We start from the raw sequence: 21647 nt of genomic DNA, 5'->3' as shown, positions 1-21647 counted from the left end.
ACCCACTCTTCTTTTTCCACGTCGGAAGGCCCAGTCGATAAGTTGTATTATACAGACCCGCACGCAACAATTTTTGTCCTTTGGGTGCTAAAAATCCCATCATAGTCACTGCAATTTCTTTCTTCTTTAGTTTATCCAACTGCCCTTGTTTTTCATTCTAATTACCGGTTTTTTGTTGCGGGTGCTCAAACCTTATATTTGAATGAATCCCTCACCCGGTTACTGAAATTGGATGTATAATTGAAGAGTCCTCACTTGTAAATTCAAACTTTTTTTTTTAATAAGTAAGGTTTAATATTGAAATATTTAATAGAAATTTGATAAATTATAGAGTTAGGATTTGAACCCATTACTAACTCTAATATTATGTTAAACTATCACTTATCTCAAAAATTTGAGCTGATAGAAAAAAGTAAATTTAATTATAAATCAATACTTTAATAGAGGTATAGTCTAAACCAATTCTTTGGTCCATATTTATTTTAAAATAAAATGCACATCAACATTGTAAAATATTTATAAAATAAAAATATAATACATAGAAATACTCATGATTGAATTCATCAACTTTTCTCTTTTTCTTTTTTTCTGTCTTATGCTTTAATTTCTAATCTTGTAAAGGGATTTGGCCTTTACTTTGAGTTTTGTGCATAACAAATATGAACACTAATTTTATAAATTTAGAGCATGTTCTTTTTTTTTTTTTTTTTTTTTAAATTAATAAATAAAAATATTTTTTGCTTCCCTATCGAAAAATACACTCCTACCATAGATATTCTCATTTTTTTTTTGAATACTATTAAAATATTATTTATTTACAAAATACACATTTCTTACCTATCATCATATTTCTTTTACAAAATTTCAACACATTTTCCAATGACAAGAAAAAATAAGAGGAGAGAGAAATATTTTGGATTAAAGTGTTATAGGGAAGCTAATTAATTAAAGTCCTTCCCAATATATTTGATAGCAAAGCAGTTGCATGTGACTTTTTGCAATTTTTTTAATTTTTCTTATATTTAGAAAAGAAAAAAATAAATAAATGTTACAAATTTTGAATTTGTTTGTTAATATGATAAAAAAAAAAAAACTGATATTTATTTATTTCATCAAATTTTTAGAAAATAATACTTACTTAAGATGAAGAGAATAGCTGCATTTTCCTTGTTAATATAAAGAGTCCAACTAAAAAAACGGGTACGGGTACGGGTTAGTGGAACACAAGTAATATTGGGGATATAAAAGTAAATTGAAAATTGACCACGTTCTCGTATTTGATACCCATTGTAAAGCGGAATATTTACTCATTCTGCATTCCACGTGTGTGAGCGGAAGCCTATTATGGTCAAGAAGACTGGCAAACCTTTTTGAACCAGCTAACTTTTAGAGAGATCAACGGCTGTGGTTACATCTCTCCAGCCACTTTCTTTCCCATTCTTCTTCCACGCACACGGCATGATTGTCCCACCACTTTTCCATTTTATGATGATTTTGTTAGAATTACGGAAGTACCTACTCATGCCTTTCTTTCTCTTCTCTCTTTCTCGGAATTGCCCCTCCAACCAGTAGCCATCATAATAACCCTTTATTTAATTATTATTATTATTTTTTTTTATAGAAATATTTGGCTACCATACTCACACTACACCTAATGCTTTTACTTTCAACACATCATTTAATCAAGTAACTTAAGTAAGGAAGGTTTAATGAGTAATATTAGGGATTATATTTTTTATTTTTATTTTTTTTTACATGATTTTTTATTCTATTTTTATTTTCTTAAAATTGATTACTATTGAATCAAAATTCAAGTATGATTCATCTAAAATTTAATGGGAATTTTAAAAGTCACATCAGCTTTATGAAGATAAAAAGATGGTCCCTAGCATTACTCTAAATATGCTTTCATTTTTTAGCTTGTAAGATTTAGAAAAATAAATAAATAAATGTGTCTACAAACTCCGAATCTAGCAAATCAAGTAAAATAGAAGTAACTTCATTTTATAAATGCTAAAGAAACTCAAACTTTTCTTTCAATTTAAGTATGAGAAAATTCATTTAACACATATAAGAATTATATATTATGTTAATTATACTTAAAAAAAAAAAGAGATTGTTAAGCGTTCTCATTGTATTCTCTTAGTGTTCTTCTTGCTTTTATTTCTTTTATTTGGTTTTTAAAAAATAATATCCACCTATAATCACGAAAACACAATATAAACATTGAGTATTTCCCTTAAAAATATGTGCTTTAAAGATAGATATTAATTTTGTCTCATTTGGATACTTTGCGTCTAAAGTTGAAAAAAAATAAAGGAAATAAAACAATTACACCACCAAGAATTGAAATGAGTAATAGACAACCAAATGAACCTACGTATTTCTCTTATTTGCAAAAGACACTTTGAAGCAAACTTGAATCTTGTTGGTGGAGGGTGATCCAACCGTGCAATTCATGAACGGGTATTATTCAATGGATGAGCAGGGATTATTGATTGTTGATTAACTGAAATTTCACCGTCCGTTACCTAATAAACGGTTACAACCAAACTGTCATTAGCCATTATAGCCCCTTCCCTCCCACAACCCCAACCCCGCAAGTCACGCGGCAAATGATGCACCAACTACCATTTAGAGTCACGGTAGATACATATGATTAATGTTTGCTTCAACGTAGTGCTCGGGCATCGTCTTCCTTTAATGTTAGGTTAAAGAATAACGACTATCCAATAAAATATATGGACATAAATTTCTTTAAAATAACGTTGGATGAATATCCTCCTCATCGATTCTCTAATCATGTGAGGAAAAACGTTTTTTTTTTTTTTAATAATATTATTAAAAAAATCATGTAATTTTCATATGCTAATTAAAAAATCATGTGTTTTTTATCATGTTAAGGAGCATATTACAATTATATGGATTTTTTGGCAAAAAGGGAGTTGGTAGAGTGGCATGAATTAACTTCTTACTTAGGCTCTGTTTATTTCGACGTAAAATAGTTTTCAGAAAATGATTTCCGTATTTTACGGTGTTTACCTCGACGTAAAATAGTGGTCAACGGAAAATATTTTACGAAATAAACCATTTTACGTCGAAGTAAACGGAGCCTTAAAGTGTGTTTGATATTATGATTTTTACATGCCAAACACGCGTTTGTTAGCAAAATCACAAAAAAAAAAAAAGCGGATCATATTTTTGGAAGTACATTTGAAAAGGCAAGAAAATTCATGTTTTCTTACCATAGGCAAGGACGTGCGTTATGAATCGTATTTTTAAACATTACATCACATTATAAAATTAGGCGTAATTTTAAAGATCACATTACATTGTAAAATCTTTAAACAAACAGGCACTTAAGGAAGCTCAATTTTTGGTCCTTTACCACCAATATGCTCAAAATTCAAGCTTATCATCATGTATAGGACGGTAAAAGGCGTTCAAGCAAGCAAAGTAAAAAAAGGTAGGCTCCTTGGTTGACCAAAAAAGCTCCAATTCAATATCCTCCTCATTTGAATTTGAAGTAACACACGTAAAAACTTGCAAGTTGCAAGGGAAACATGCAAAAAGAAAAAGAAATTGAGGGATGGCAGGAGTGTAATTTAGAGAGAGAGAAGTGGACAAGCTGGTAAAGAGAAAGTCATGATGACAGAGAGAGGGATAAAGTTAAGGTAATTGGGGAAGGTTATAATTTGAATGATTAGGTTTGTCAAAACCAAGGGGATGGGAAGCGGTGGGTAATGATTTCTTGTGTCTAGGGAAAAGAGGTGTTGGTCCATGGTGGGTATAATTCTATGATGGCTCATCATGATAATCATCATGGATTCCCTTCTTTTACGTGTGCACTTCGTTTACTCGAATGCTCGCTTTTTTGAATCTCGGCCTTCTACTCTACTTTTCTTCATACCTTAGCCTTATGATTCTTTCCGGTAATGGGCTTGTCCCTTGACAACAAAAGGCCCATTTATACCCATTATGCTATCAAATATAGCATTCACAAATCACATTCGGCTGGGTGTATATAAATTTTCTCTCTATTTTAGTTTTTAAAAAAACTTTTTATTTTACCTACTTGCTTTTTTAAAATACTGCTTACATACTGTTATTAAAACAATAGCATATATGTTGTACTTTAATCAATGATCAAGGGCTTCTATGAGTGTGCGTATGATGAGTCTAAAAGTCCGTGTAATACTCAAAAAGTTTGTTTGAAAAAAAATATATGTTTGGTAAAAAAAAAAATTAAAAACGCTTATAAAGGTCCAAAAAACTCAAAAATCGCAAAAACGCAGTAATTCGTCATTTTTCAAATATAATCTCAAACATGCAATACAATTTTCTTTTAGTAATTAAGCACTGCAGTAGTTCACCATTTTTTTTTAAAAAAAAAAAAAATTACTGAAAATGCAGCTCTTCTTACTTCAATTTTAATATTCCTGATGAGAATGTTATGAAAATGTCATCCTAGCTAACATAAGAAACTCCACCTGACCAAGAAAAATAGGCACCGGATATTTTGAAAGCCCAATGGGCCACTTATGTACTGAATTTTAATGTAACCCGAATATGATTCCATTTGCAGAGTCGTCGTCTTTCATCATTAGTACAAATGGATTATTTTTTTGTTGGTCCACGAGCTGATAGGTTGACACAGTAAACAAGAGAACTGGAGTGGTGTTGCGGTTTTATAATTTATTTATTCTTGTAGCTTAGGGTTACTTTTATAGTGGATCGATTAGGGTTATACAAGGTAATATAATCCATCGTTATTGACTTGTTGTCAAAGAATTCATTAAACTTAGAACTTGTTTAAGATTGTGTGTTGAAAAATATAATTTTTTGATCTAGCTTGTAGTAAATTAGTCTCTACGGTCTCAATTGAAGTTTGTATAATATTTTCCATATATTTTAAGAGTTTCAAAAGTATCCTGAAGGTCCTAATTAAGATTTTCAAACTTTTCAAATTAATTGATGCATGGCTAGACCCGTCAAGGATGATTAAACTCAAAGAATTCTATAAAAAATAAAAGGGATAGTCTTGGAATGCCGCTTGACAAGGGAACTTCCAAACACGCAACAATGCAGGCAACTTCTAACACAAACACAATGGTTTTTCTTTTTTAATAGAATAGGTAAAGGGTATAACAATATTTATCAACAAGACTTCACAAATATTTTGACTAGGTTAATGACACCTTTCTAAACACTAAAATGTAAAAACACGTGGGGTTCTAAAAAACAGATAACAATTACGCCTAAGCAATTTTAAAAGTTTTTTGTGTTTCTTTGAAAAGGAAGTTGCTTTTAAAATTACCTTTTGATCAAAATCTAATAATAATTGATGAGATAGACATGACTAGATATATTGTACAAGACTCTGGTGAATGGGTACTTTCATATATATATGTCAACACCAAATAGCCTGAAACGTTTCTGGGGCTGTGTCTCTGCCCCCAAGGGTTTCAGAACCTTCGCCGCTTTCTTTGGAGGAACATATTGGACTGCCAAACAACGCATGAGTCAATGGGTTCAGAACGGCATCCAAGTCCAACGCTTTGTTTTGATATAATATTGTGCCTCCTGTTTCAAAATCTCCTCTACTTCACGTGGTGAAGAACCATCAGAAATAGATTTGAGTTGTATTGTTTAGGTTGGTGAAAAACTATCACAGTCAAGCTGGAGTTCTGGGGCAGCAAAGTTCAGATCAACCTGCACTGCTATGATTGGTCAACTACCATCAGACTGGAGCTCCGGCTCATCAACATCATATTTAAACTCCGGGGCCGATGGATTTAGAATTTTTTCGCGGCCTTTTTTGGGTGATCATGTTCAACAGATGTGAACTTGGTGAAGTTCACGGAAGGAAAACTTGACGAGCGCGAACGTTTCATGGTTTTGGGTGGGTTTTGAAGGGTTTGATCGCGTAGAGAGATTTTATGGTTAATTTGTATTAGGGTTTTCATGGGAGATATATATTTCTCATTATATAATGCAACCGACGTGAAATTTTCATGCGAGTCCCCATATCATTCACGAGGTCGAGGCGCCACGCAATGATATCATTGGTTCCTAAATAACTTGCTGAACTAAATAATTGTTTTTTCCTTCTTTTTTTATTTAACCTTCAGTTTTACTAAATGTTGGTCATAGCTGTGCTATTGCAATTAATACATCTGCGGTTCTGATTCTGATGAATTATTTCCTATATATAAGTGAATTATTGGTTTCTGTCAATTACTTAGGGTTCTTCATCTGTTTGTTTACAAGGAAAATCAAGACAGGGGTCTTTGTACTATTGACAATGATGGTAATTTTGGAATTATTTGAGCCCGTAGGAAATTCTTTTTGGGTTGTGAGTTGTGACCATTCACATTCGAAAATTCATTTAGAAAGGGAGGGTTTGCTTTAGAGAACTAAAAAAAATGAGAGGAGAGAGAATGATAGAATAAAAAAATTTTACTTTTACGTTTGGTGAGCGTTCGCGAGCATGATAGTAGCTCAACAATTTTTTTTTTTTACTAAAATAGCTAATTAGATGCGAGTGATTTTTCACACAATTTTTACTACAAGACTAGTCAAAATAACCAGCGGCCTAGAGACCACCTCTTTTAGGGGGGGTTTGTACTTTGGTAAAGGGATATCAAAAGTTAGCTTTGGGTAATGGGAATAGCATCTTTCTTCCAGAGAGTCAAAGGTTTCTCTTATTCGAACTTACATCAATGCTTATTGGAGAAGCTTGTATATACCATCTCTCTCTGTGTTTTTTTTTCCCTAATAATTTTAAAATTTTTAGCAAAAGAAATGTTAATATCCCAGCTTGTTTGGCTTCCCAGTAAAGGTATTTTTGAAATTATATAGCTTATACATAGTTATATATATGGCAGATTCCAAATATACGATGTTGACAACAATTATCCATATCCACTACCGTATCAATCCAGTCTAATCTAAATTAATCTAACCCTATTTGACTAATTCAATCTGGAGTGCCAAACACGACCTAACATAAAAAGAAATTTCTACTACAAGAGAATGCACAACATGAAATGGCTACTGCTCTGAACTACAATGCATAATTCTACCGAAAAATCTCCCAAATGAATCGAGGTTCTCAACTTCAATAAATTCTACCCCCAGTACTGGATTTCAACTCATTAAATCTCCACATTGACATTTGGCAATGTGGAATAGCTAGTGGAGCTTCACAGGCCACTTTCCTTACTATAGTGCCTTCTGCGCTTGGCATCATCAATGTGAAACATAAGCTACACAAAAAGGAAGTGCAGACCAATAATTATAAATAACCAGGTGCCCAAGGTGCTAGTATTCTAAGAAGAGATCAAAACTAAGAAGAATACTTTTCTCTCCATTACCTTTGTCCCCACATAAAATGTTAGAAACATGCCAGCCAGAACAGACAGTCCTGTATGATAGAATTTTGCATTAGGCCTGTCTCTGGATTTGTCCAAGCAAACAAGGAAACTTAGGTAAAGAGTTTGAGATTTAGGCATACCTTCTTTTTGAAGGAAATGAGATATCAACCAATTAATGCTTGATAGTCCAACAACATAACCAACAAGGTTCGCAACCTGCACAATGAACAACTTAAAAGGTAATGTATGCAGATTGATACATCTTGATAGGGAATGGCATTTGAAAAGGGCATTTGTATTTGTTTTGCATTGAGACCATGTAAAACTCATTGTTTTTTCATTATTATCAGTTTGGTAACTAGATTTACACAATGAAACTGAAATGGTAGTATGGCAAGGATTAGTGGGATTAGTGGGCACAGAGGGTTCCATTTTTATTTTCCATTCGCCTCACTTGTACTTCGCATTGAGCCCAATTTCAATCCATGAACTAGCAAAAAGGTGCATGTGATGCAACTTGTTTTAACCATTTACCTTGTCCTCTCCTCTACCTATGTATTCAAGAAAGATTATGTACAACAATTCAACTTAACGATTTTTCTTTGCTAGTTACCTCACTTGTACTCCACATCGAGCCCGATTCAAACCCAAGCACTGTTAAATGCATGCATGCAATGCACTCATTTTAACCATTTACCTTGTCCTCTACCTAAGAGGTTTCAACCTTTTCAGAGTGAAAAACTCACAAAAGACAGACACAAGTATCTTTTCAGTTTTAGAGCCTTACTTAAAAGTATAGATGCTTCAGAAATGTTTTCATAATGGTCTTAATATACAAGAACTATCAGATTACTTTCAGGGAAATTTTCAGACCAAGGTCCAGACATAGTTGCTTTCTCAGTTGGAAACTTGAATTATTCGGATGGCATTGGCTTTTAACTACTTGGTTACCACTTCAGAAAACCAAACATATTACCAATTTACACAGGCATCACATGCTAACTAATTACTCAAGTTATTGCAGACTAATTTAAGGAACATAACATTGATTTGTGCTATTGTTTAAATGTAGTGTAGCGACAGACCATGAGACAAGTGATTGTGATAGCACCGGCAACAGCACTAAGTTCACGAAAGATAAACCGCCCCAAAGCACTCTCAACCTGACAATAGAACATAATAGAAATTAAACATCAAGAATCTTGTCAGAGATATATATTTAAGAAAAGGAAGATAAGAATGTAGCTGCACGGTATTTATACCTTCAATGACAACACAATCAGCAACAATAATAACGACAATAGAATAGAGATCTTAATTTGGTGCAGTGACAGAGAGCTATTCATCCATTCTTAATAACTTTATGTCTTCAGTTAAAGTGTGCTTCTTTTGTGCTTTCGCAAAAGTTGCCTCATTGGTCCCTAGAAAAGACCTGTTCAATTTCACATGATGACACCATTGCCATCTCTTATGACCCCACTATAGCTGCATAATATCAGCATAATGAAAGGTGTATTCAACCAGCGAGGTAACCACTTGCTCTTGAACTGTCATATAGCACAAGACGTATGGCAAACTTTTTCTCAAATTTTCAGGCCACGTTTATGCTTGAGTAGGCGAAGGATATTGGAAGGGCAGGTTTGCTAGGAGGAATCCTGTGGCTTTGAAAGCATCTCCTTTGTGTCCAATGTAAAATATTTGGACAGAGATGAATGAGGGGGGTATCTAAAGGGGTGAAGTCAATCTCCCAGCTTATGATGTGTTTTTTTTAACATGCTGTTTATGAGATGTCCACCTTTTCTTTCTCCACTGAGCCATCTTCCCCTATAGATTCTATTGATTGTTTGCCTGTTCTGAGATAAGTTTTGTTCCTTTTCTATCTTTTTATCGTTTTTCTGTCTGATATCCTCACTTGCATGCTTTCTGTGTAATTGGGTGGTGTCCTCTTCTTTTTAGCCATTTCTTTTATAAATTCCTTTGACTTATCAAAAAGAAAAAAAGAAAAGAAAATAAAAGAAAAAGACAGTCAACAAGGGTGGATTATGAAAATAAGTATTGATGGTCATTCATAGGCACCCTAATTTTTTCTTCTGACGATTCTTATTACAAATCATAGTTTTCTACTTTTCTGACTATTCAGCATCGGATAATTCTTGACAGCCAAAAGCATAACAACTAAACAAGTAAGTGCAATTACTAAAATGAAGTAAATTACAGTAAACAGATCTGGCAGAGAGGCACACATCACCTGTAATGCACTTGTGGCTGATTTTAGTATCATTTCCGGAATAAAGAACAAGCATGTTAACCATGCCCATGAAAGAAGTTTCCTGATGTCCAAAACAATAAGAACTCAGAAGAGGTGTGTAGCTTTAAACAATTTTCTGCTTCTATTTAACAGAACAGAAAGAAGTAATGAACAATAAAAACTTGATGGGGAGCTTGGATTACCACTCTAAATCATGCCATATGGCCACAAATGTGAATATAACCCATACATTAAGCAGCTTCTTCCGAGATCCCCCTAGAGGAATGTACATATACCTAAAATTGCAATCAGTTCTAAAACATACATGCCATAGCCAAAAGACAGTATTACAGGAGAAAACAAACATAAAGGAGTTGAGTGTTGCACCTCACGAGCCATTTGTTGTAGGAAGCATGCCAGTTTTTCCAAAAATCTTCCAAGTTATGGCAATTATTTATACACCTTGGCATATTCTCTAGGGCCTCGATGCCACATATCTACAAGCACATAATTACAAAGAAATGACCTTCTTCCCACGTGTATTTAGACACCAATACTTAAAGCGTAAAGCAAAAATTATAACTCAAAACAACATACCAGTGACCAAAACCGAAAAAAGCGCCAGATAAGAAAAAACTTTAGCCACATGAAGTTTAAGACCTGGCCAGCATAAGAATAAAAATAGACAAAGTATTATGGTAATTTCATTCCAAATTGAGAAAACTTAAATCCAAAACAAATACACCCTAAACTCAAAAGGATTCAACAAAGAGAAGTAATATCATTTCCTTGTTTATGTAGAATTTGCATAATTGCTCAAGTTTTCATGTAATGCAAGACAATGGATGTCTTCTAGGTTCTTACTCCTAAAAACGTTTTTCAGTATCATTCTCACTGACTTGAATAATTTTGAAGTTCCAGAACAATGTGTAGTTCATAAGTACAGTGGATTTATGCATTATCTACAAATTCCTGGCATCCTTTTAGTGCATATGGATACCCTGTGTTCTAGGATCCACTTGCACTACATCATGCCCAAGGGCACTTACTATAATAGACAGACAATATGAGGCCGTATTCTATAAGGAGTATACATGGATGTGCTGAAGGAGAGAAATTAGAGGACCTTTGGCGAAACTCAAAGTTCCACATTTTGGATCTAGGTAGAAATATAGTATTATATGCTAATGCTAATACATACAATATTTGTAGTGCTCCATTTCTCAAGCAAAAGAAAAGCAACAAAGGTATCATTACCAAAATTATAGAACCTAGGTTCCCAGCAAAGTATGTATGCACATAATCAAATACACATACATATATGGCTCTACTACATCACCATATTCCTAGTTGAAAGACTAACAAATCTATTGTATACATAATAATCTTCACCTCTTACCCCATATCCGATAATGAACACGTCCATCGGAGATAACTGTTTCCACAAGCCACTAATCGACAGAGACCAATGTTACTACTAGACAATAAGACTGGACAGGAAAAAAAAAAAAAAAAAATCTGAAACAGGTCTATCCTCAAGTTTCCAAGACTCACCTGATTGCAAAGGCATTGTAATGAACGAGGTGTGTCATTAGCTCCATTAGGACAAGACTGAATACCCAGCGTAAACCGTAATGAGCCATATCTCTGATAGAATAATTATTCTGAGGCACGTCTAACTGCAAGAAAATTGCAATAGAGAAAATAAGTTTTCCAAGACATACTAGGATTCAAAAGTAAATAAATAGATATCCAGTGAGGTTGATAATTCACCAATATCAATTGCATTTACTATAGTATGGAGATTTGAGAAAAGAAAAGAAAAAAATCCTGGCTAGCAACAAGGAGAACATTCAAGAAAGTTGGGTGTAGCTTGACAGTTCAATAATAGTTTGGATACATCACAAGAAGGATCTGGCTACATTTTAATTATTGTAGCTAATTCAAGTAAAAGTTCAGAGATCTGGCTACATTTAAAATCTAATTATTGTAGCTAATTCAAGTAAAAGTTCAGACAACTGTAGCCAACTTTCAGCAGGAAGTTTGAGCGTAATAAGCAAATTCCCTTGTCAAAACACATTTGCTGGGTTATGGCTGTTTGTGTTTTCCATTTTTTGAGTTGCCAGGGCTATGCCCAATACAGTGGTTGAAATATTGGTTATTTGGAAGAAAGATCTTGTAGGCATAGAGATGTATGGTTGTTGATTTGTTGGAATGAAAGATTATGTAGGCATACATATAGTATGCCTTTGAAAGGTGCTAACACAGTGCCTCACGTGGTGATATTCATAGAGAGAGTAGAATGCTTTTTTTTTTTAATAACGAGGAATCCCTTCAAGGCAGGGCCACTTTGTGTACTCATCCCTGTCAGGTAAACCTCGAGCACGTGTAAAGCATCCCCTCCACACGAATCCAACGCACTAGCCTCAAGGAATGTTTGCATCTAAGGGGATTCAAACCTTAGATCTGATGGAAACGCCACCAAGACCAAGGCGTAAGACTTGAGCCAACCCCATAATTGAGTTTTAAAATTGCTTTCTCAATTAGAAGGCTGCAAATGATTGAGTTTCTAGATCTAATAACCTTTGTTAGATATTAGATTTTGTATGTTTTTTGGTGTTTCTATTGCATACCTCCCATGCGCTGGGTTGTGCTCCTTTCTTTGCACCTATTTTTATTACTCTATAAAAAATAAAAATAAATAAATATTTAAAAAAAAAAAAAAAAAAAAGTATCTTGAACTCAAAGAAATATGTTTTTCATTGTAATTTATAATACTCGAAATACAGCATGCTCAGGATCCACTTCAACCATAACAGATATCACAAAGACCACTTCCATATAAACAGAACACAATTATGAAAACAAGTAAAAATACAATCGACAGAAAATTCACAAACCTGTGAAGCAAATGCATTGAAGCTTATAATTGGCCCAGCAAGGTAGAGGGGAGCATATACCAAGTAACAAATGTATATACTAAGGGCATACTTATCGTTTTGGACACTTCTCTCCTGGAGAAGCACAAGAATAGTCATGAAAATGAGGAATATATTCAGCTAATCAACAAATGAATAAAAATAAAGGGACCCTTCAGATGAAAGCCGATTCCAGCAACCGATTCCAGCAACTAAACAATACTGGCTCGTACTAAATTAGCAGCTAAGCTAACCTGTAAAAGTTGGTAGCAAGTTTTTCCAGACTTGCAAACATGACAACGTTGAATATGCTTCTGCAAATGCCAGAGAGAGAATATTATGAAAGCTAGTTTCTTAAGTTGTAAAGCATTAGATCCTTGACAATCAGTTGTATATATTCAAAAACCTTAAGCAAGCATGCCGCTAATTGGAAAGCATGTGAAGCTCCCACCAGAACATAAAGTTCACTATTGGCACCGTGTTAAACAAAATACAAGGTGCTGATACTATACCATAAAGAGCTGCATAAGCTAATAAAATTACACCAGAACTGTAATTAAGCTCCTGAAATTCAAATGAGCCAATGTTCAACAATAAAGTATCAGGTGCAACCCTCATACACATAGCCATCTGAAAAAAAAAATTATCACATTCCACTGCAATATGTAACACAACAACACCATTCTTCTTCAATCAATATTAGTGGTGGAAGGAGACTCATCTTTCACTAAACTTTTCCAACCCAACACAATGTAGAGGAGCATATAGTCTCTATCAGATGTTAGCACACTATGTATGGTTTCTGAGGGAAAAAGTAAAGCTACTACTCCTAGGATGTTGTAGATAAAATTTGTCTCCTGGGAGCTTGATATTCGTATGATTCCTTCCATCCCTGAATTATTAATGTCCAACTTGGAAAATCACACATTTTTAGGAAGTGGTGTATTGTTTTCCCACCTATCTCTTTAAAACTTCATGTGATGACAGATGCCATTATGTGAAAGTCCAAAAAATGTGAAATTTGACTTTTGAAAAAAGGACAAACTTATGCTTAGGGGGATAGATGGGGCGATTCAGGCGAGATCCAATGTAGATCCAACTAAAATTATGACACAACAAAAAAGGCAATTCGAAGCATTGTTATTGAATGGAGGGAGTATGAAACTATCATTGCCACAAGCTTAGCAGGTTTGCAGTATTGATCTCCTAGTAGATATGGTAAAAGTACTTACAAATACAATCAAGTAATGAATATTAAGTAGAGAGCACGCAAACCCATGCAATCAAAGAAAGGGGGGAAAAGGTAGAATGGAAGTCAGAGGAAAAAAAAAACCTTTTGATCAAAGCGAGAATCATGATTTGCCCAATGGTAATCATATCCAAAGCTTATCATCCGCAAGACAACTGTAACAAACAGTGAAGCTTGAAACAGAACCATATAAACCACAGTTGCTGATATCTCAAGATCTAAAAGTTAGAACTTATATTTTGGAATCATGCTTCCATTTTATATGACAAAATTTCCTCTCAGGATAAATCCAAGCAAAAACAGCTCAAGTGATTTTCTTCTAACAAACAGGATACAATATTTAACAGAATCAAGAGTCAGGATTTTACCTGCAATGGACAGTTTACACATTCTCAATCTCATTATAATAAAGTTTCAGAGTCCTATTTTCATGGGGTTTTGACCACTTCATATTGCTCAAGTCAAACAGTGCCTTACCAATTCTAGTTCCACTACTGGCCATATGATCTAAGGAGGTTCCTTTCTTATTGTATGGTCTCGTTATGAAAACAAAAGGGCTGTAACTTCATAGGTAATACTCAAACATCCTAACATTCAGTACATGTGAGTGGATATATGTGCTAACAAGTATTGACTTGCAAATATAACATAGATGTTAAGCATATTGCTGCTTCAACTCATGGAGGCTATATTATTTGTCAGGCTTATTCAATAGCCCACATATGGGACAAACGCATTTCAGGGAGTACAAAAAGAAAATAGGTTCCTAGAGAACCCAGTAACAGCTCAAGAACAGCAACAGTAAGTCAAACAGGGATTAACCTAGTCACGATACCTTATCTTCTTCCAAATTGATCAGGTCCTGAACTCATCCATCAGACAATTCCAACACCAAGAAACTAAAGTCCATATGACACTTAGATCAACAGTAAAGCTAACTATGCCTCAGCAATAAATTAATTAATGTCCCAGTACAGTCCTTTTATTATCCTTTTTATGAAACAAATTTACTTGATCACTTCCTCTGGGAGACAATCATCTTATAAATTCAGTGGGTTCAATTTAGAGTCAGATGCAAGCCTGTTAGAATATAACAAGCTCCAATTACATGACATGAAAAAGTAAATGCAACATGATAACACAAACCATTCATGCAAGCAATTATGTGCCAAAGAAATATATGGAACTTCAACCACAACAACTGAAGACGTATGGAAGTACCAAAATTGAAGCAAATATGCCATCGAAAGGATCCCCGGAAGTTGTCCAAATAAGCCCATTGTTGCCTAGGCAAAATATAAACACAACCGTGTTGAATAGATATGGCATAATATCTTGCATCTCACAAACAAACCTACTGCACGAGTCTTTAATGATATAGTTAACAAAACGCACCCTATTATCGAGAACGAGTATCCTTCATAAACACGATTGCATAGAAGAAAAAAGATGTTGAAACTCCAGATTACAAGTGAGAAGTACTTCTTTCGTGCAAATATCTGCAGAAATGCAACGCTAGTAAATATGAGAACAGTTAGAAACGTCAGTAGATAACTATGACAATCAACACTAAGGGACTAACAATCTAATAATGAAGCATGGAAGTCAAAATAAAAATCACAACATCGCTCAAATGCAATGATGAACTCAACTAAGCCCTAAGATTCAGAAACACAAACACCAGTAGAATACTTATTTTCAAGTGACTTTGACAACTCTGCCAAAATGTGCTCTATCTATTAAGACAGGGCCTTATAAGTGTGCAGAAATTTCAAAACTTAAAGGAACAAAGTCTTATTATCCCGAAGTCCAAAATATACAAATTTATGAAGTCAAAATTTGCAATTCATCAAAAAAATAAAATTGCAATAAATCAAGCGTCGACATTTTAAGCCTAACACGCAAACAAGGAAATCAAGATAAATAGAATAGAAACGAACCTTTACTAGAAGATAATTAAGTGAAGCGATTGCTAGGATGAAAATGATGCTGCAGAGCAGAAAATAAAGCAAGAGAGAAAGAACAAAAGGGAGTCAGTAGTATATTAACGTTGGAAAAACCCCATGGATCACAAAAGAGTTCAAAATATTACTAAATCATTGAGTTATGAATGAAAAACGCATACCAAGCTCCGTGCAGATATGAGAGGTAAATTAAAGAAATGAAAAGCCAAACAATGGACATCCCCCTCGCTTTTAAATCAAAATACGCTCTCAATGTATTGGCCACCAAAGCAAATATCCCAAAAACAAAGGTAAGAATCGGTAAATTTCCTCGAAAGTTCCTCCATTGAGCATCCGAGACATCCTGCAGCAAAGGAAAATATAAAATTTCTTTATGTAAAATTGAAACAAAAAGGGGGGGAAGGGCAGAGAGAAGGTACGTTGGGAAGATGAGTAAATTTCGTGAGCCATCCGGGGCGTAAACCGTGGAGTCGGGAGTGATGATCTGTGAGTTTGTGGAATCCAAAATCACAAACATTTTGAAGCAAATAAAATGAAGTATTGGATTTGGTAATCGGTGATTATGGAATTTTTGGTTACCACGAGAGATATGAAGGGATCGACGGATGACGATGAAGTAGAAGACAATCGCGTAGAGGATGAGTAGGCCGAGCTCTCTCCGTTTCCACCTCCTGCTATTATCACTGTTGCTAAGAGACTCGTTCTTCTTCATGGCTGCCATACCGTCAACCCGTAGAGGAAGGTAATCGCTCTTTCTTCATTTACTTTCGCTTTCGCTATTTCCCAGTTGCACTACCGTTGTATGATACTATCTAGCAGACTAGCAGCCTAGCACTGCTTCCTGTGAAAATGCATCAAACGATATGTCGTTGACATAGACAGTACCTGTGTCGTTTGGGACCTTTCTATATTCTAAACGTACATACTCATGAGTAATGTAAACCACATTTTATTTTATAATTATCTTTAATGTTAAAGGGACAATCTCAACTAATTATTGAATTAGTTATTGTTAAAAAATAAAAAAAATACTTGGAACTAACAATTAGGATTCTAAAATAAAAATGTAATTTCTAACATTAGCCTGCATATTAATGTACCAGAAAATCCAAAAACAACATTAGCTATTTACTCCCTAAAATCAATTATAGAAAATTCAATTTTTTTCAAACTCACAATCCAAATAAATAAAATTATAAATTTCTATAACCGTATTCCTTTATTTTAAACCCAACTAAAATGAATAAATAGATAATAATTCTGACATGCTGAAGCCATATCAGTTTAATTATACGAGATTCAATTAATCATCCATATTTGTAACATCTTATTCATGATACAGAGGACTCAATGTTTTTAACTTTTTAAGTTCACATGCAAAGGATTACAGTTTCATGCCTCTTCGTTCTTTAGTTCAAAGATAGATAGAGAATTGTCTCTGACGCATTTTCATTTATGAGTTGGTGCAAAGCTAGTTGTAGAAAGAATGCTGTTAGCCTGTGACGGTGACATGATTCAACAAAATCTCACCAACCAAAGCCCATCGAGAACTCACGCTCACTTGTCCGTTAGTAACTCAATAATCCCATGCACAAAACATGATCACAAAATTCACAACTCATCCTCCTTATAAAGCACGGGTCAATCCTGATCCCTTGCCCATCTATCCACATATATATTCATAATTATGGAGACTAATACGCAAAATTTGGCTGAAGATGATGAGCATATTTTCCGAAGCCGATTTCCGGCTGTTCCAGTGCCTGATATTACATTACCAGAATTCGTGCTTCAAGATGCTGAATCGTATGCCGGCAAGGTAGCATTTGTGGAGACTGTGACTGGAAAAGAAGTTACTTATGGTGATGTAGTTAGAGACACAAGGAGGTTTTCTAAGGCCTTGAGGTCTCTCGGCCTTTCCAAGGGGGACGTGGTGATTGTTTTACTTCCAAATGTTGCGGAGTATGCCATTATTACTCTGGGAATCATGGCTGCTGGAGGTGTTTTTTCAGGTGCAAACCCCACTGCTCATGCATCAGAAATCAAAAATCAGGTGGAGGCTGCTGAGGCCAAGTTGATTGTCACAAATGGCCCAAGCTACGAAAAGGCAATTAATTAAATTGGTGTAAATCTGTAAAAAATTTCTATATATCCATTATAAGGTAGCCAATTGTGAGTATATTAATTAATATAATGCATATCTAAGCTATATTATGTTGAAAAGCGCAGGTGAAAGGCTTAGGCCTACCAGCGATCATACTGGGTGAAGAAATCATTGAAGGTGCCATGAATTGGAGCAAACTGCTTGAAGCAGCAGACCGAGCGGGCACAAGCTCTGTTAAAGTGGATGTGAAACAGACTGATCTGTGTGCCCTTCCATTCTCATCAGGCACCACAGGGTTGTCAAAGGGTGTAATGCTGACTCACAGAAATCTGGTGGCTAACCTTTGCTCCACGCTCTTTAGCATAGCACCGGAACTGGTGGGTCAGGTGACTACACTAGGCCTAATTCCATTCTTTCATATTTATGGGATCACCGGAATATGTTGCTCCACGCTTAGGAACAAGGGAAAAGTGGTTGTGATGGGGAGGTTTGAACTTCGAACATTTCTGAATGCCCTGATCACGCAAGAGATCACATTCGCACCAATTGTGCCACCAATTATCTTGCAATTGGTTAAGAATCCAGTAGTGGGGGAATTTGATCTCAGCAAGCTCAAACTCCAGGCCATTATGTCTGCAGCGGCTCCTCTAGCACCAGAGCTTCTTACTGCCTTTGAAAAAAAGTTCCCCGGTGTCCAGGTCCAAGAGGTGCATGAGCAGCACAATCATGTGATATATATATATATATATATATGCTTTTGACGTACGTGTGTTAATTTTTGCTAAATTGATTTGTGAGTTAATTACAGGCATATGGACTCACCGAGCACAGCTGCATCACGCTCACCCTTGCGGATCCTGAAACCGGCTCTCGCCTTGCGAAGAAAAGCTCCGTGGGTTTCATCCTTCCCAATTTGGAAGTCAAATTTATTGATCCTGACACCAGTCGATCCCTGCCCATGAATTCACCTGGTGAAATTTGTGTCAGAAGCGAATGCGTAATGCAAGGTAAATAAGATGATAGAAATTTATAAGAATTTTACTGTACTCCAAATTGCAGTAATGGTGAGAAATCCATATATCCGAGTAGGTCTCGAGCAGTCCATCTTTTTGTTCGGACATGTGAATTCGGCTATCTTACATTTATTTTCTGAATTATGAATTACTCCAAACGGCCTCCGCTTCTTAGGGCTGATAACATAAAATCTTAATTAATTCGACCAAGCTAAGAGACATATTCTTATGTGCATGGTAAGATAAATTAGCACTGTTTCCACCATTATACTCAGATATATATTTTAGTTATATATAGCTCCTTAATTGGTATAAATTTTTCAGGTTATTATAATAATAAGGAGGAGACTGCCCGGACCATTGACAAGCAAGGGTGGCTTCACAGTGGTGACATAGGATTCATAGATGATGAAGGAAATATTTTTATTGTGGATCGCATTAAGGAGTTAATCAAGTACAAAGGTTTTCAAGTAAGTCCCTGACATGTTACGGGTTAGCACTCAAACAGCGAGATAAGGAAAAATTAAAGAATTGTTTCAAATTCAAGGTTTAATTGATTGCTTGGAAACTAGAGATCGATTGTGAGTTCAATAATTCAATATCATAATATTCAAGTTTAAAAATTCATATGAAGAGACAAATACAAGTTTAATTCACTAGATTGGAGAAAATTTGAAAGAACAATTTGTCCCGGATGAAGAAAATTAAGCATTTACCAAGTTGGGACAAATACATTAATTTCCTTTGCAGGTGGCTCCTGCTGAGCTAGAGGCTATTCTTCTTACTCATCCTTCAATTGAAGACGCAGCCGTAGTGCCGTGAGCATCAGCATCTTTATTCTTCTTTTTTGTTCATAATTAACATGTTTCTCGAATTTATAATGGTGCTATGGAATTTTCAGACTGCCTGATGAGGAGGCCGGGGAGATCCCAGCTGCAAGCGTTGTGCTGAGCCCAGGTGGAAACGAGAGTGAAGAAGACGTCATAAACTACGTCGCATCAAATGTTGCACATTACAAGAAAGTGAGGGTGGTGCACTTTGTGGACACCATCCCAAAATCACCTTCTGGGAAAATAATGAGAAGGCTTATTAGAGAGAAGATGATAGGAAAGATGCGGGCAAATCTCCACAGCTAACCAACCCAATCCAATCTTCGAATAACATCACGGCCTTCCTGCGCCTTCTGATCACTGAGACTTTGTGATTAAATGACGTGGCATTGTCCGGACGTTACACCGATCGTCTGAACGTTTTTCCTGATTTTCAAAATTTCCAAGTGTTTTTAAAGCTAAATTTCTTAATCCCTATTTATTGAAACTCTCTTGTTAACTATTAGTCTTTGTAGTGTTTTTAGTCTGTCATACAATATTATTAAATCTCCCTTGGGTTAGTGTTTGAATTATAGATAAATTATTCCTTAGTTTTTTTTTTTTTTTAATTCGATGTGTTTTGGTGGGGTATTACATTACCTCCCAAAGTATCACTCATTTAATTTTGGCTACCAACTACTTGGGGTATCAGTCATTTGGTTTCGACTATCAACTACCTAACCGTAATACTTACCACCCGTCTTTAGTTTTTTTTTCTGTCTGTCAATTTAGATGGAGCTCGCATCACATGCTCCCCACGCGACCTTTTTGAACATAAATTGTCTAAAATGCCCATTTTCTTATGTGATGTCCTTTTTTTTGTTAGGGTTAACAAAATAACTGCACACTAAAAAAAGGTGGGGGAGAGTGGGGTCCGGGCACCCTTGAACATATTTATGGGGAATATTGTTGAAATATTTTCAAAATAAATATATATATAGATATTATTTTGTGTCTTGGGAATGTTTTAAATTGAAGGTTTTAAAGAACATTGAATGAAAGTTATCCCACATTGGAAAGAGTGAAAATTTTGTTGGCATTTATAAGTTCCAACAAATTTAAGTTGTTAAATGATCTATGCTAGGGTACACCCTAATACATGTTACCGTATGATGCGAAGCACTGGATGCACGCGCGCGTGTGGCTAGGGCGCTAGTGGCGCCTTGATGGCGCACTTGGCACTTAGCACGAAGCATCGGAGCTATTAGATCATGACCATTCATTTTTGGACGGTCAAGATCGTTCGATCTAAAGGTTTGATCTAAACCGTAGGATGCTTCTTAAGTAGATCCAATGGTTAGATCTACTGGATTGTTGATCTAACGATTGAGATTAAATAATTATTTAATCTAACGGTCAGATTTAAGTACCAATTGGATTAACAGTTTACAGCAGTTTATAGCAGTTTTATTTTGAAATTCGAAATTATCTGATAATAGATAATTATCTATGACAATTCAATTCTCTTTAATACCCTTGTTTGAATTTTAAAAATAAGCATTATCCTTTTATTTTTTGTCTTTGATTAGAATAGAAAGTCTAAGGGTATTTTCGGATTTTAATTTCGTTTGTGCATAACGCAGTTAAAAACACAGAGGTTTCTGGGCTCCATTGTATCCTGGAGAAAAATTTGCTGTAAACCCTGTTGCATACCAATTCTGGTAAAGGGAAATATTTTCTTAAGGAAAGTGACGTTGTAACACACCTTAGGAGCATTTTCGTTTTCTGTATTTTTCCCTATTTGTTTAACAAATAGTTGGGCTACCCAAAATAAGGTTTTTAGTGGCGGTCAGACCTGAATTGAAATCTTTTCCAATTACTTAAAATTAGAGATTCTCATGTTATAAATTGTGGCCCTTCATTTTAAATCGAATGGCCTATAAAATACTAACTACTTTTGTATAAC

General features: G+C 35.1%; 2 protein-coding genes across 2 annotated transcripts; one reads left to right on the top strand and one right to left on the bottom strand.

Moving 5' to 3' along the window:
• Positions 1 to 6834: 6834 nt before the first annotated feature.
• LOC132178865 (membrane-bound O-acyltransferase gup1) lies at positions 6835 to 16539 on the bottom strand. Its single transcript, XM_059591438.1, has 19 exons — positions 16335 to 16539; positions 16175 to 16239; positions 15917 to 16098; positions 15732 to 15780; positions 15187 to 15290; positions 15013 to 15077; positions 13876 to 13946; positions 12797 to 12856; positions 12525 to 12638; positions 11179 to 11303; positions 11024 to 11075; positions 10222 to 10284; positions 10012 to 10121; positions 9828 to 9920; positions 9625 to 9706; positions 8462 to 8539; positions 7517 to 7592; positions 7377 to 7426; positions 6835 to 7268 (listed from the first exon to the last, which is right to left on the bottom strand). Exons 1-19 carry the CDS (start codon positions 16474 to 16476, stop codon positions 7206 to 7208), a joined length of 1644 nt encoding a protein of 547 aa, XP_059447421.1. The 5' UTR covers positions 16477 to 16539; the 3' UTR covers positions 6835 to 7205.
• Positions 16540 to 17442: 903 nt separating this feature from the next.
• Positions 17443 to 20098, top strand: LOC132179858 (4-coumarate--CoA ligase-like 1). The gene is made up of 6 exons (XM_059592649.1): positions 17443 to 17862; positions 17985 to 18566; positions 18668 to 18866; positions 19197 to 19342; positions 19623 to 19690; positions 19774 to 20098. Exons 1-6 carry the CDS (start codon positions 17443 to 17445, stop codon positions 20006 to 20008), a joined length of 1650 nt encoding a protein of 549 aa, XP_059448632.1. The 3' UTR covers positions 20009 to 20098.
• The last annotated feature ends 1549 nt before the right edge of the window (positions 20099 to 21647 follow it).

Source organism: Corylus avellana, chromosome ca4 (assembly GCF_901000735.1).
Source record: "Corylus avellana chromosome ca4, CavTom2PMs-1.0".
NCBI lineage: Eukaryota > Viridiplantae > Streptophyta > Magnoliopsida > Fagales > Betulaceae > Corylus > Corylus avellana.
Note: the sequence above shows the minus strand (reverse complement) of the source record. Positions and strands in the feature narration are given on the sequence as shown.